Raw genomic sequence first — 14,593 nt, forward strand, 5'->3', positions numbered from 1 at the left:
GCAGATTATCATCACCTATTGGTTGTACCCCCATGAGAAGATGTTTGGTAAGAAACCCAACATCAAGCACATGAGAATCTTTGGTTCTGACATGTGGGTACACACCCCACAAAGCAACAAGCTTGGGAAGCGTGGGGCACATGGTTTGTTCATGGGGTACGAAAAAGGAGCATACAGGGTATGGATGACTGACTCTAAGTCCATTAAGTTCACAAAGAGTGTTGAGTACAATCCTAAGTGGGGGGAAAATGTGGGAATTTTCCAGAGTTACCCAGAGGAAGATGAAGGTGATGTGAAAAAAGCAGATGATGCTGAGGAAGATGAGGATGATGATGATGATGATGATGATCAGAGTTCGGATTCCAGCTCAGTGGGCGGCGCTGCTGCTGGTGTCAGCGACAGTGATGACACAGCAGACTACAAGAGCGCAAAGGCCTCAGTCAGACCATCTGATGCGTCTGACAATGAACTGGAAGAACCACTGTTCACCATTGGTCACTTTTCTCCTAAGAAAGAGGAGATGAGTCCAGAAGACTTGCGTCTAGTACGCAGATCTGAGAGAGCGACCAAGGGCAGACCTCCAAAGAGATTTGCTGATGAGTTTGCTAAGACAGCAACTGCTGTTCTTTGTAACTCAGAGAAGGTGTGGGAACCTTCAAGCTTCAAAGAGGTTCAGGAGTTAACCTCTAAAGATGTTGAGCCTTGGCTTAATGCCATGAAGGCTGAAGTTGATTCCTTGAACAGGAACCAAACTTGGGAGTTGGTACCGGTAGTCCCAGGAATGAGACTGGTTGGCAGCAAATGGGTCTTCAAGGCCAAGACAGACCAGAATGGCAAGGTTGTCAGACACAAAGCCAGATTGGTTGCCAGAGGTTTTTCACAGGTACCAGGACAGGATTACCACGAGACCTACTCACCCACCATCAAATATGAGAGCATTCGGCTGATGCTCAAGATCGCTGCGGAGAAGAAACTGCATGTTTCCCATCATGACATTAATACAGCTATTTTGTACGGGATTTTGGGGGGGGAGCTGTTTATGCTTCCACCTGATGGAATGCAGATACAGAAGGGAATGGTCTGTAAACTGCGGAAATCCTTATATGGTCTCAAGCAGAGTGCCAGGTGTTGGAACACGAAACTCACTGAGACGTTGCTTTCTCTAGGTTTTCACCAGGGCAAAGCTGATCGGTGTGTGTTTGTCAAGGAGGAGGGGCAAAACAAACTGTATTGTTTATGTTTTGTTGATGATCTTCTGATGTTTTGGAAGAATCAGGCTTTCTACCAAAGCACCCTAGCTCAGCTGAAGGAGCACTTTGACATGAAGGATCTTGGTGAGGTATCCAACTATCTTTCTCTGCAGGTGGAGAGGGACCAAGCAGGTAATTTTCTGGTACACCAAACACAGAAAATTGCTGATGTATTAACCAGGTTGAATTTGGTTGATGCAAACCCAGCAGACACACCGATGGTGCAAGGTTACCAGGTAGATCGTACTGCTGAAGCGTTTTCTGACACAACGCTGTACAGATGCATTCTAGGCAAGTTGAATTTCATTGCTAGATGCTCAAGACCTGACATTGCTGTAAGCACTAACCTGCTTAGCAGACATGCTAACAATCCTACTGTTCAGGATTGGAAAGCTCTGAAGCGCATAGCCCGCTATTTGAAAGGGACTTTGCACTACAGGCTGAGGTTCACCAGTCAGAAGACTGGAGGTCTAGAAATCTTTGCAGATGCAAGTTTTGGAAGTGACACCACGGATGGTACAAGCACTTCTGGAGTATGCTACATGTACAACCACTGTCTGTTTGACTGGCTGTGCAAGAAGCAGACGACAGTGAGCCTAAGTTCCTGTGAAGCAGAACTCAATGTTCTGTCATTTTCACTCATGGATTGTGAATGGTTGATGCAACTGTTTAAGGACATCAGAGTTTCTGTGAAATGTCCTGTACAAGTGTATCAAGACAATAGATCCTGTTTGGTTTTGCTGAACTCGGAGAGTTGCAAGCAAAGGACCAAGTACTTGCAGATTAAGCTACATCGTGCAAGAGAGTGTATTCAGAAAGGACTCATTCTGGTGTCCTACATGGCAGGAAATGAAATTCCTGCTGATCTGTTGTCTAAGGTTGTTAACAGAGAACAACTTAAGGTTTACGTACAAAGGTTGCAATTGGGTTGAACCACAGGTACTACAGGTTACACGGAAAGGGGGAGGATGTTAGGATATTTCCGTTCCACCTTAAAAGGGAGCAGGCTTTGAGAGTCACAGAGTCTGCGTATTTCCTGTTCACAGCATGTTTGTTTGCTGTTGCTTTCGTTTCTCTCTCTGTGTCGTAGACACTAAAGCAGCCAGTCATGTTTTTCTGTGTTCTGATCAACGCTGAATAAGCTTGTAAATAATGCTCTCCTGAGTGCGATTTTGGCTGTGCATTATCTGCTGATAGAGTGTGCATGAGCTCTGGAATGTGGCAAGCTATTTCTAGAAACTCATGTCACTAATTGCTGATACTGCGTGACTACGGGAGATCGATGGATCGTCCGGCAGCCGGCTTGGGGGCCATGATGGACTTTGTCTCCCTGGCAGTATCCCAACAGTGGCATTCAGAGGCATGCTGCCTCCATTGTAGCTTGTAGCCATTGATCGCCACTGGGGAAAGGCCATAGCTCAGTGGTAGAACACCTGTTTTACATGCAGAAGGTCCCAGGTACCATCCTTGGCATCTCTAGGTGGGGTTGGAAAAAGCTCCCTCTCAGAAACCCTGGAGAGTCATCGTCAGTCAGTGTAGGCAATGGTGAGCTAGATGCACCGATGGTTTGACATGGCGTAAGGTGGCTTCCTCAGTTCCTATCATCTTTTCATCCAAGAGTTTGTCTTATCCTATTGAAAAATTCCACATGCTATGCATAAAAATGTGAGGTGACCGCTGCTTTCATGCCCAGGCTTCCCAGAGGCTTCCAGCTGCCCCTGCTGGAAACTGGAACACTAGGTTTGATGAGCCTTTAGTCTAATCTAAACAATGAAAGAGGCAGGGCAGGCCTTGCCATTGGCTGACAGTTGAGGGAAGGGCATGCAGTGGCTGAATCTCTCCCTTTTCCCCTGCCAGGATCCGGATGGAGCAGCTGATGGCCATTACTCAGGAGGAGGATGAGCAGCTGCGCAGGAAGGAAGTGGCCTGTGAGTGTGGCTGTGGAAGTTCTGGGTGGGACCCTTTACACCCCAGGCATAGAACTGCTTCTCCTGGCTATGTTGATTTCTACATAAAGAATGTGGGGTATTTTCCCACTCAAGGGCTGCATTCTCTTTTGGGCAGCCATCTGGGGGCCACATGCCAGGGTGGGTGGGGCCAGAAGCTAAAGTGGGTGGGACTACAAATGTAAATTTTTCCATTTGTACCATAGTCTATTTTTTACATACACATGCACAAACACACCTCCTCTCTGTCTTCCATCGTGACAAACGAGGTATTTTTAGAATTCAGCCAGGCAAAAGCCCTTGAAGAGGGCCAGAGTAAGGCATTGTGTCTTGGAGAGGATTCTGGGGACCAGACAGAGAAACCTGGGATGCTACATTTAGCCCCCTGGGGCCTGAGGTTCCCCACCCCTGGCTTAGTGCATGGAAGAGATTGTTGGGATGTTTTCGATCCAATCTTAAGCCAGAACGTGGCCCGCAAAATTCTGCACGAATCCCCAAAAACTCTCCAGGGTTTTTCACCATTGAGATTTATGCACTCTGTATTTCTTCCCCCATCAACAACAAAGGCACTGACATTTTGGTTCCTCCTTCCCAAGAAGCAGAAACAATGCTTCCCTACCTACCCCTAGTTCTGCTCTTTGATCTCTCCTGTACACCCCCCCCCCCGCCCTCCTGAGCTGCTTCCTGATCTCTGGAAAATTTTCGTGCTATTCTAATGTGCGGGAGGAGACAGTTTTTGAACAGGCTCTAATAAGCTCAGGAGAAGACTCCAGGGCCCTGACGTCCTGCATTTTCTTTCCTCCACAGCGGCCATGCCACAGATGCTGGCCGAGACCTATAAGAACAAGCTCCTGCAGGTGGCTTACGAGTCACGCCAGCAAGATCTTGTCAACCAGACTTGTTCCAGGTACTCCCAGAAAGAGTGGGGCATTTCTCTGCTTTGTGGGGAGGGGGCCATATTATTATTATTATTTAAATCTAACCTTTCATCCAAGAAGCATAATGTGCTTTCCTTCCACTTTTTATCCTCACAACAATCCTGTGAGGCGGGTTTGTCTGAGAGAGAGTGAGTGGCTCAGGCTCACCCAGCAAGCCTTGTGGCTGAGGGGTGAGTTGATCCCGATTCTTCTCCCACTTTCAGTCCACAACACTGTACTTGTAGAAAGGGAGGTGATGCTGTTGTTTTTATTTGTGTGTGTGTATTGCTGTGATTAACGAGATAAAGGTTTTATACATGAGGTGAAATGTTTCTGCTTTCACCTCGCTAGCTGCTCTGGCTGGAAAGGCGGAGCAACCAGTTGCTTAGACATTTTGATTCTGAGGGCCGCAGTCTGTTGGACTTGTCAAGAGCAGCAGTAGAAATTATGCCACAGGATTAACAAAGAGCACACTGGCCACCACATGCCCTCAGCCTGCAGAACAACACCAGCATCACTTAGCTTCTGCAAGCGAAGCCCTTCTGAACGTTCAGTCTCAAAGCCACTTTGGAAATGGCGGGCTTTCATTTTTAGTGGAATAGCTGGCAAAGGTGGAAGCTGAATTTCTTTGCCACATAAATAGAACCTCTGTTTTGTTAATCACAGCAACGTATAGATTATGTGAGTGCAGGGGTGGGAAACCTCTGGCACATGGGTCAGTCTTGCTCCCCACATCCAGGGAGTCTAATTTGGCCCATGATGCCATTCCACTACCTGTTGATCAGCTGACATCACTTGTCATTTAGAGCGATTGGAAGTCTGACAATAGATGGTGACATGGGGGTGTGCATGGGGGTGGGGGGTCCCTCCATCCCCATGTACCAGAACCCAAGAACACCATGCTCACACTGGCTCTGCTAGAGTAAGCCAGAAAGGTGGAGGGGGGGGGAGAGAGAGAGAGTGCGCTTGGGATATTGGCTCTGTTCCCTAAACCCACTGGAGTTAGTTTGGTTCCGTTCTCTGACAGGCTTTGATTTTTTCCAAATGTACTGATACTATTGGCTCCTGTCCTGACAGCCTCTAAAGGTCTTCCAAAGTGCCTCTCACCCTCAGTTTGCCTCTGTCTCCCAAGAGGCAATGGTGGTAACCCTTGGAATGTTTTCTCTTGTAGCCTAGCCAAGATGGACCAGAAGTTCCAGCAAATCCTAGCTTGGCAGGAGTTGGACCAGAAGAAAGCCATCAGCCAGATCCTACAGGAGGTATTTTGCTGGATATGGGTGCAAAAAGGGCACCTCTGTATACAGGATGGGAGAGGGTGATCCAAAGCAAAGTATGGCGGGGAGAGGGGGAGAATCAGAGTTATAGAGTTGGAAGGGGCACAAAAGGACATTTTTTCCAACCCCCTGCAATACATACCAAGTCCATCTATCTAAGTTGTTAGTTCTTTCTGTGCTTTGGCCCCAGGTTACTCTTGGAGCACTCATGGGTGGGAAGTGTTCTCTTTAAAAACAAAACAAAACAAAACTCATTTTTATTGATTTTCCAATAAAAAACATCCAATTAAATATCCAATCATAATGCTTCAATTAAAATTAAAAACTAAAATAAAAAAGATCAAATTATAGTCCAAATTGTATTTATTAATTTCTCGGAGCTCCCCACAGTCTGGATCTCTGAGAATAAGCAGGCCTCGTACTTAGACCAGCAAACAGTTCTCAACTTTTTATGAATCTGGTAAAGGATGTCAAATGACATTGGCCTTCTCTTATCGCAGCTGGGGGGCAGCAGCTTGCGCCAGCCCTCCAAGGCCTTCCGCACAACAAAGTCGGTGCATGGGTCAGAGGAATAAATTGCCTTGCAAAAGAATGATATTGCCGCCACCTGCAAGTTGAGGGTTTTAGGGGTGCGGCCCAAGCGTCTCAGGTGCACTAAGTAGGCAAGAACCTCAGACTTGACAGGAGGGGAATTGATTCTAGCTCCATTATAAGATCTTAAAGTGGAAGGCGCCACCGAGGCTAATACTCCCTGCATTACTTCTAGTTCCCAAGGCTCCATAGGTGCTCCGGGAAAGGCTGAGGAAGCTGGTGTGCGTCCGGTGCTAAGGAGCGGAAGCGGTCCATCTGAAAACGAGATAGGGCATCCGCAATGTCATTGTTAACACCAGGCACAAATTTGGCGGAAAAGTGGATATTGAGCTCTAAGCACAAGAGAATGAAGGAATGAAGAAGGGCACCCACCCTTGGTGACCGGGCGGCTTGCTTGGAAAGGACTGATACTACTGCCTGGTTGTGGGTGTGAAAGCATACCCTATGGTTACTAAATTCCTTAGACCACAAGTGCACCGCCACTACGATCGGGAAGAATTCCAGGAAGGTTAAATCTCTGGTTATGGGGCCCCCCTGCCAGACTGCGGGCCAGCGCTGGGCACACCATTGCCCCCTGAAGTAAACACCGAACCCAAGAGACCCTGAAGCATCTGAGTGCACCTGAAAGTCAACTTGCAGTGACATGTTATCCTGCCACAAGGAAATTCCGTTATAACTTTCCAAAAACTTCAACCAGACTTCCTTTAAGAATAATTTTTTATTAACCGACCAATCACATCAAATCAAACCAAATTACATAAATTCCAAATTACACAGCCAAATTTTAAATTTTTGTTGGGGGTACCCATATTACAAGTTCTGAAGGGATCCAATCAACTTCTTGCTTCTTACTGCTGTTTTAATGTCCACAAATCTAACCTTATGATGTTCATAGTACTATCCAGTCCTTTCTTATTATTTTTCCACATCTCTTGTTGTTATTTTCATATATTTTTCCTTTCTCTTTGTGACCTCTGATAGTCTCCGCAAGCTGGTTAGAACAGTTTGTAATCCTGCGTGGATATATATTGTTTTTATCCAGTAGCCATATCCAGACGTTTTCCATATAACATCACTTCCATACATCAAAACAGTCTTAGCGTCATTAATCTTCACCAATCTGCCTCCTTTCTCAAAACCTCTGAGGAGATTCACTAGGAATGCAGTCTGAAAACAAGTCCATTCTTCCTCCCGGCTATAAATCCTTTGGCAAGATGGCGACTCCGAATTAATTGCTGCGCCATTCCCAAAAGCTCTTATTGCTTCTCGGTCTCCATAAAGCATACTTTTGGTTAAAGTTTATCTCCACACAGACCTTAATCATCCTGCTTGGGTCAGTTCAACTGACGGTTCTAATGAGGAGGGGTTCTTGTAAATCACATAGAAGGAAAGTAAAAAAGGTTCCTCCCCCCATTCAGCCCCGTTGTCAGCATACCCCGCCTTTGGTGTATCTTCATCGTAAAATATTCCTGTTTCTCCAGCCCGTCGTCGTATTTCGCAGAGGTCACTTAAATTAGCAGACTTCACTCCCCTTCTTCACTTGAAATATGTGCATTTGCTTCTTTTGTAATTAATTATTCCAAATTGCTGCAACTAGTGTGCAATCAGAGACAGCGTCCAGGAGAGCCAAGGTCCACACGGGGGCATTCTGCCTAGGGCCCTCACCCCCTTCTTTCGAATTAGGGGGTGATTTATGGGCACAGCAGGCAAGGGCAGTGTTCCCCATTTCCTTGGGGCAACAAGGGAGGCTGCCTACTCCCATAGCAGCCTCTTAATTACCCCGTGTGGGTCGGAGAGATGGTATTGTTGGCCATCTTCCAATGCGCCCCCTAGTGGCCCCCCCTTCAACCAGACTTCCAGATCGGATTTTACCTCTTTTGATAGGCGAACCCTGTAATGAGGGGATCACAGACCTGCTAACAGCCTCGCGAGGCGGCCGCAGAATGGGCGGCCAGGGGAAACCACACGGCAAGCAAAACTTAAATGGCCTAACAGTGACTGAATCTGCCTGAGGGTAACTTTTCTTAGGGGGAGGAGTTGTCGAATAAGGTCACCGAGCGCAATCAATTTTTCTCTGGGCAGTTTAGAGGTCTGGGCAACAGTGTCCAATTTAATACCCAAGTAAACCATAGTTGTAGCTGGGCCCTCTGTTTTGCTTGCGGCTAGATGTACGCCCAACTCCCCCACTAAAGATGTGAAGGCTTCGAGAAGTTCTGAGCACTTATGTCTACTATCAGCTACGAGGATAAAGTCGTCCAAGTAGTTCGACACACCCTCAGAGCCTGTTCTAAAGCGAAGCGCCTAGTCCAGGAAGGTACTGAATGCCTCAAAGGCTGCACAGGCCACTGAGCAACCCATGGGCATTGCCTTGTCCACGAAATAAGCCCCCTCAAATTTGCAACCCAGCCACTGGAAGTCTTCCAGGTGTACTGGCAGGAGTCTGAAGACAGACTCAATGTCACATTTAGGCAGCAGCGCACCGTTTCCAAATTTGCGAATCAGTTTAACCGCTTGGTCAAAGGAGGCATACCTCACGGAGCAAAGTTCCTGGGGTATCGCATCATTGAAGGACCCTCCTTTTGGGTAGGATAGGTTGTGAATCATGTGAAACTCGCCGGGTGCTTTTTTAGGGACGATGCCTAAAGGGGATATATGGAGACCCTCTATGGGAGGGACAAAAAAGGGGCCAGCTATCCTCCCTGCTTTAATTTCCTTACAAATTTTCCTTCGCGTGACCTCAGGCATCTCCCTTACTGATTTTTGATTTGGTGGGTCACCTGAATTGGGGGGGGGGGAAGCTACTGGAATCCTGAAACCCGCACTAAAGCCTCCCCAAAGATACAAAGCAGCTGTTCTGTTGGGATAAAGATTCAAAAGGGTTTTTAACGGGGTCAGCTTCATAGGAGAAAACGCCAGGCCGAGATCGAAATTACTGTCGGTTTCCCTGAGGTCCGAATGGAGCTCCATGGGCCACCCCTGGCACCCTGGTTGAAGAAGCCTCTCCCGCCCCGAAAGGGCTGCCTCCCTTTGATGCAGGCAGTGGCTGGGTGGTTTCCGAGGCATCTCTCGCACTCGTGGCTATACTTACAGATAGGCCGCACACAAACCCTGTTTCGCATTGGTCTTCCAGGATTTTGATGATTCCTGGGACTTCTTTTCTACATAGGGACCAACGTGCTCCGACCAATAGTTTTGGTCCCTCAAGTCCCAACGCGTAGAAGATAACAGAGAAGCGTTTCTGCGGAAATCTTCATCATAATTTAGTGTCGCGGTCTCCCCCGCCAATTCTCGCGCCCTCCTAACATGGGCCAGGTAAGCAATTAGATGCATTGCACGTTTGGAATAAGCCACGCTGACCACGCCCATGAACACCTAGAACCCGTCCAACCAATTTTCAAAATTACGTTCGGCCCTGGGTGTTCTGTATCTTCGCTTCCCATAGCTACGCTTCTTTTCCCCTTTACCAGTCATCTTAGCTGTGGTAACAACGTAAATCTGTAAATAAAGTCACCGTTAAGTATCTTAGTTCTCTTTCTTTGGGATAAGTGATTCCCAAGAATAAAATCGGTAGACAGGTTTGTGGATGTTTTTACATCCGGAACTAGTGCACCGTCCTTCCATTCCAAGGAACCATTAAAGGACTTGCGGTATGAATTAGCCCTCCTTTCATGCACCCACAGAGGAAGACCTGAACTATCCTCCCCATGGCCCCAGTACTCCTCCATAGGAGTATCGCTCTCTGAGTCAGATGAAGAGGTACCTGATTCATCCTCCGATTCAGACCGCTTACTCTTCTTGCTTTTCTTTGATGTATGCTTCCTCTTTTCTTTCCTCTTCCCTGATTGGCCATCCAGTGGTGCTTGTGCACCTGCGCGTCTTGCTGCCCCTGCGCTACCTCGTCCGAAGAGGAGCCTGAGGCGCCCTCAGCTGGTGCCGCTTGCGGTGGCGGGTTCTGAAAAACACTAGGGAGACCTACGTCCTTTTGTGGGTTAGTGGTATTAGAGCCCTGAGTACTTGCCTTGCCCTTCTTGCCACCCTTCTGACCCCCTTTTGACTTGCCTGAACTGGAGGACTGTGATCGCGTATTGGGCCGGTCTGTTGAGTCATTGCTTGCCCTCAGTGCTGCCGCGTTGGCCGCAGAGGTGCTGGGGCGGTCCAAATCGCTAGGGGGTGTATCCGGGATGCAATCTTGCGTGAGCACCACCTGTGCCACCGCCACCTGGCCTGCAGGCTTGCATTGCCTATAAAACGCCTCAAAACAGTGAAGAACTGGGCAAATGCCTGTGGGTTACATGGCATTACCAAGGCCTGAGACCGCTCCTGGTTCCCTTCTGCCCCCCCAGAAACAGCGGAGTTCTGCTGATTTTCTTGAGCAGACATAATTATAATTCGGTACCCTTAATAACCTAGTTCAGTAAAATCAACACCAACTGGTTTAGAATTCTATGCGCAAGATGCAAGTAATGCAACAGTAGTTCAGCAATGTCAGCACTGGCAATTTGAAAGAAAGCCAAGGATGCCTACCCAATCCTCAATCAGTTGTATTTTAATACAAAATGCTCAGAAAATTGTCAATCCCTGCAGGAATGCCTATGGATTCTGATCAAAAGTAATAGAAGAGTACTTCCTGTAAGCAAGGAGCTATGGGCCAAAGCTATAAGATGAAACTATAAAGTAAAACTATTAGGTGGAACCCAAAGGTCTGGGAGGGAAGGAATGCAATTTAATTGAAATACCAGAAGGAGAGAGTTATATTTTTTTATATTTATTAAGACGAGGAGCTCCCAGACTCTTTGGAGCACCTTAATTGAAATTAACCAATGAATTATTAGCACAGAAACGCGTAAATAAAGACCAAAAAGGCAGCCATGAACCATAAGAATCAATCAAGGTTTAAATCAAACCACAGGGAAAATGCCCTTTACAAACCACAAGTAAGAAATATAAAGGAGATCAAAAGAAAGAATCCCTAAACAGCATGTACTAGTTCCTATAAATTCCCCTTGTCTTATGACAGACTTGGCAAAAAGGCCCCCTAAATCCCTTAAGGACTTTAATTGAAATCCACTGAATGAATTATTTATTGAAGTCTCTAATGCCTTACTAGGTGCTGCTTATTTAATGCAACGAAGTAAATACTGAAGGTCTTTGTTGCCTTTGTGCTATCTAATTAAGCCTTATGTATTGCTGTTTATTTTTTTGTTTTATTTATTATTTATATTTTTTAATGCGATGAATTTATTTAACTTAAATAAATTTAACTCCCGAAAAAGGGAGCTACCTTATTAAAATGGCGAGCCTTTGCCTAATATTAGCGAAAGGAATAGTATTTATACAACCCTTAACACAAAGGTAATCCGGTTTTAAACGGCAGGATCCGAGAATAAGGCAATTAAGATTTAAAAGGCAGAAACCTAGAAAAAACTTTGGAAGGGGTGGGGAAGCGAACAACAAAGCGATCCGGTTCACGGAGGCAGCAGCTGCTTGCGTTAAATGCCCAAAGAACGCGCTCCGCTGGGACACGTTATTGCTAAGGAAGCGTTAACACCCTAAAAGAGGGGTTACGGAGAAACCCTTCCCACGTTCAGATGCCTATAGCAAGATGGCGGCTGCTGTGAGGCCACGTGAGCGGAAAACGGAGCGCTACTATTAAACTGGCACGAACAAAGGGATCTCGGAGGCACTGCTGCCTGGAGACTATATAAGCAGGGAAGCGTTACAGCTGTCCGTTGTGCTGCTGCCTGCTATAAAGGGCTGGCCAAGGAAACACTTCTTTACGTGAGTTGCCTCTAGCAAGATGGAGGTCACCCCGAAACCACGTGGCCGCACCCGTAGCCCGGCAACAGCGCAGCCCGTCGCCTAGCTTCAGCACACGAGCGGAGGCAAAATCAAACTAATAAGCAGAGAACAGCCGCCAAAGCACAAAACCCCCAAATACAAAAGCCGCCGACACACAAAATCCCCAAATGCAAAACCCGCCGAAACAACACGCAAGACGCACCCCTGAAGCCTCCCTCCTTACGCAGCACGAGCCCAGGCGGTGCCCCAAAGCACCGTGATTTGTGATTAAAGTTTTAAAACCCCCAGCAACAGAACCTGATCAGTCGGGTTCTCCACGTCTTTCCAAAGGCCGAAGAAATCACAAAGGAGGAGGCGGTGTGGATACACGAACTGCGTCCAGCAAGCTCAGCTGACGAGCGGGCTTAAGGGAATGGCTGCTGCTGCAGCTCTCCCGGATGCAGTAGGAACCGGCGACAAGCAATCCACAGGAGATGGTCACAGGAGCGAAGCGTAGACAAATCTTCAGAATTAAAGTTCCTCAAGGGAAGCCGCGACCCTGCAACACGAGACCTAGGAAAAATTGAGCACAAAAGAACCTAATACAAACCTCCAAAAACGTGATGGCTGGCGCGGCGAAAAGAAGGCGAGCCCCGGTCGCGCCTGCCCTAAATAGGGCAGGCCACTGGACAAACAATTTGGATTGGAATACAAAAGAGGGAGGTATGAGGAAGTCCAGAAAATAAGTAACTAATAAATAGGGCAGGCCACGCCCCTCCAGCCACCCGATTGGCTGGCTGGGCGGACGATGCGGCCGGGATTCCCTCGTTCTCGCGGGGGTTGCAACCCAGCCCCCGCGCACGTGGAGTGGGCGTGAAGCCCGCAACCCCACCTCCTTGCCAGGTCCCGGAAGTGGCTTTATCAGCTCAGCTTCCTCTGATTCCGTTCCAATTCCGGGATGTTGTCCAAATCTGTTATCTTTGATGGCGCAGCAACTCATTAATTGTCCAAACCTTCCTTTTGAGCTTTATTAAACCAGAACCTTCCAAATTAAGTTATTAGGCATAACTGTTTGCAATATTAAACTGTGTTCCACAATATCAGTCATTTGGCGATCGATCAGCCTTTGGAGGCCGCACTCTTCCCCCTCCGGGCCCTAGAGGGGGGGCTGCTAGACATCCCTTAGCCTTCTTTTTCGCTCATAAGGAATATAAAAAGCTTCTGCAAACAGCTGCACTGTATATTGTCCCAAGTTGTTATCTGGATTCATCACAAAGTCAATCAGCACGCAACTCCTGCTTGTCTCAAAGAAAGGAAAAGATATAATTTTTCATGCTGCGTCATATATGGTGGGAGCCATCTTGTCTCGTCCTGCATCTCCGTCAAATCCCTCAAGTCCCAAATGAGGCTGAGCGGTTAAATGCCTAATTATAAATAAAAGTCCATCTGTACTCTTTTTTATTATTGTTTAAGTTCTTAATGAGGCTTGGCATAAAAAATCAATTGTAATTGTTAAGTAGAGAGAATAAAAACATACCAAACATAATCCAAACACCATGATGAGAATCTCTTTGAAGTCCAAACTTAACCCCCAGGAACTGTACACCTCTGCAGGTTTTTTCTCAAGCTTCTTCGATCCAGTCCGTGTCTGTTTATTGTCCAAATCTATTCATTTTCCCAAAAAGATGTTCCCAGCTATGAGAATGACATCGAAGGAGTGCCAGCCATTCCGTGCTCTGTGACCCAGTGTCCTGCCGCCTGCACCTTGATGCAGGTCGGCAATCTCGGACAAACCGCGGGTCTACGAAGCAGTCCTCCCCTACCCTGGGGAGGCTGTCAGGACTAATTACCCCCATATCAGCCCTGAATTACCGGCACAGCTGGGGTCCGGTCATGTGGGAGTCAGCCATTTCCCACCGCCAGAAACAGGAAGCTGTGGGGAAGCGTTCTCAAAAGAGTTCCCTTGCCCTTTTCATCACAGCCCATCACTCTGTTTTGGCTTATATACACAGTGTTTTCTCTCCTGTTCTGTACATAATGATTTCAATTTATGAATTGCCTCCTATGAAGCCATTATGGTTGGGACTGATAGGAGTTGTGCTTGAAAATGTCTACAAGTACAAATTACTTACGGATTCTAAAGAAAGAGTGGGATTTTCCCTGCCAGATTTGAAAATCTATTTTGAAGCAGCAGCGCTTTGCTGGATTAAAGAATGGATACAACTAGAAGATACTGATGTATTACATTTGGAGGGATTCGACAATGTGTTTGGACGGCATGCATATTTATGGTATGATAAGGTAAAGGCCCATAATGCATTTAAAAATCATGTAATTAGGAAATAGTTGTACAATGTTTGGATAAAATACAAAGATCTTTTAGAAAGGAAGACGCCCAGATGGCTCTCACCAATGGAGGCGAAGGCCCAGAAAAAGTTAAACATGGAAATCAAATGGTTGAGAGATTCAGATTTATTATTGGAGGATAATGAAGGATACAAACTAAAACCATTTGATCAAGTTAAAGATAAGTTAAATTGGTTACATTATCACCAGATTAATGAATTGTATAAACTAGATAAGAAAAACGGTTTTGCTTCTGAAAAATCCAAGTTGGAGGCGGAGGTGTTGGATTCTAAAGTTAAAAATCTGTCTAAAACGTATAAGTTACTGTTGGAGTGGCATACAAAGGATGAACAAGTTAAATCAGTAATGATAGATTGGGCAAGAGATGTAGGACATAACATAATGTTTGAGGATTGGGAAAGATTGTGGAAGAAAGGCGTTAGGTTCACTGCATGTACAATGTTAAAGGAAAATATAATGAAAATGATGTA

General features: G+C 46.5%; 1 protein-coding gene across 1 annotated transcript in view; it reads left to right on the forward strand.

Annotated features, from left to right (window-relative positions):
* LOC308467630 (E3 ubiquitin-protein ligase LRSAM1-like) overlaps positions 1–14,593 on the forward strand; it is a 67,781-nt gene that overhangs the window by 27,145 nt on the left and 26,043 nt on the right. The window contains exons 6-8 of the mRNA XM_080989366.1: positions 3,108–3,178; positions 4,004–4,103; positions 5,285–5,372. Of these exons, the coding sequence (XP_080845492.1) occupies positions 3,108–3,178; positions 4,004–4,103; positions 5,285–5,372 (259 nt within the window). The remainder of the gene's footprint in view (positions 1–3,107; positions 3,179–4,003; positions 4,104–5,284; positions 5,373–14,593) is intronic.

The sequence above is a fragment of the Podarcis pityusensis genome (assembly GCF_964106645.2).
Source record: "Podarcis pityusensis genome assembly, chromosome: W".
NCBI lineage: Eukaryota > Metazoa > Chordata > Lepidosauria > Squamata > Lacertidae > Podarcis > Podarcis pityusensis.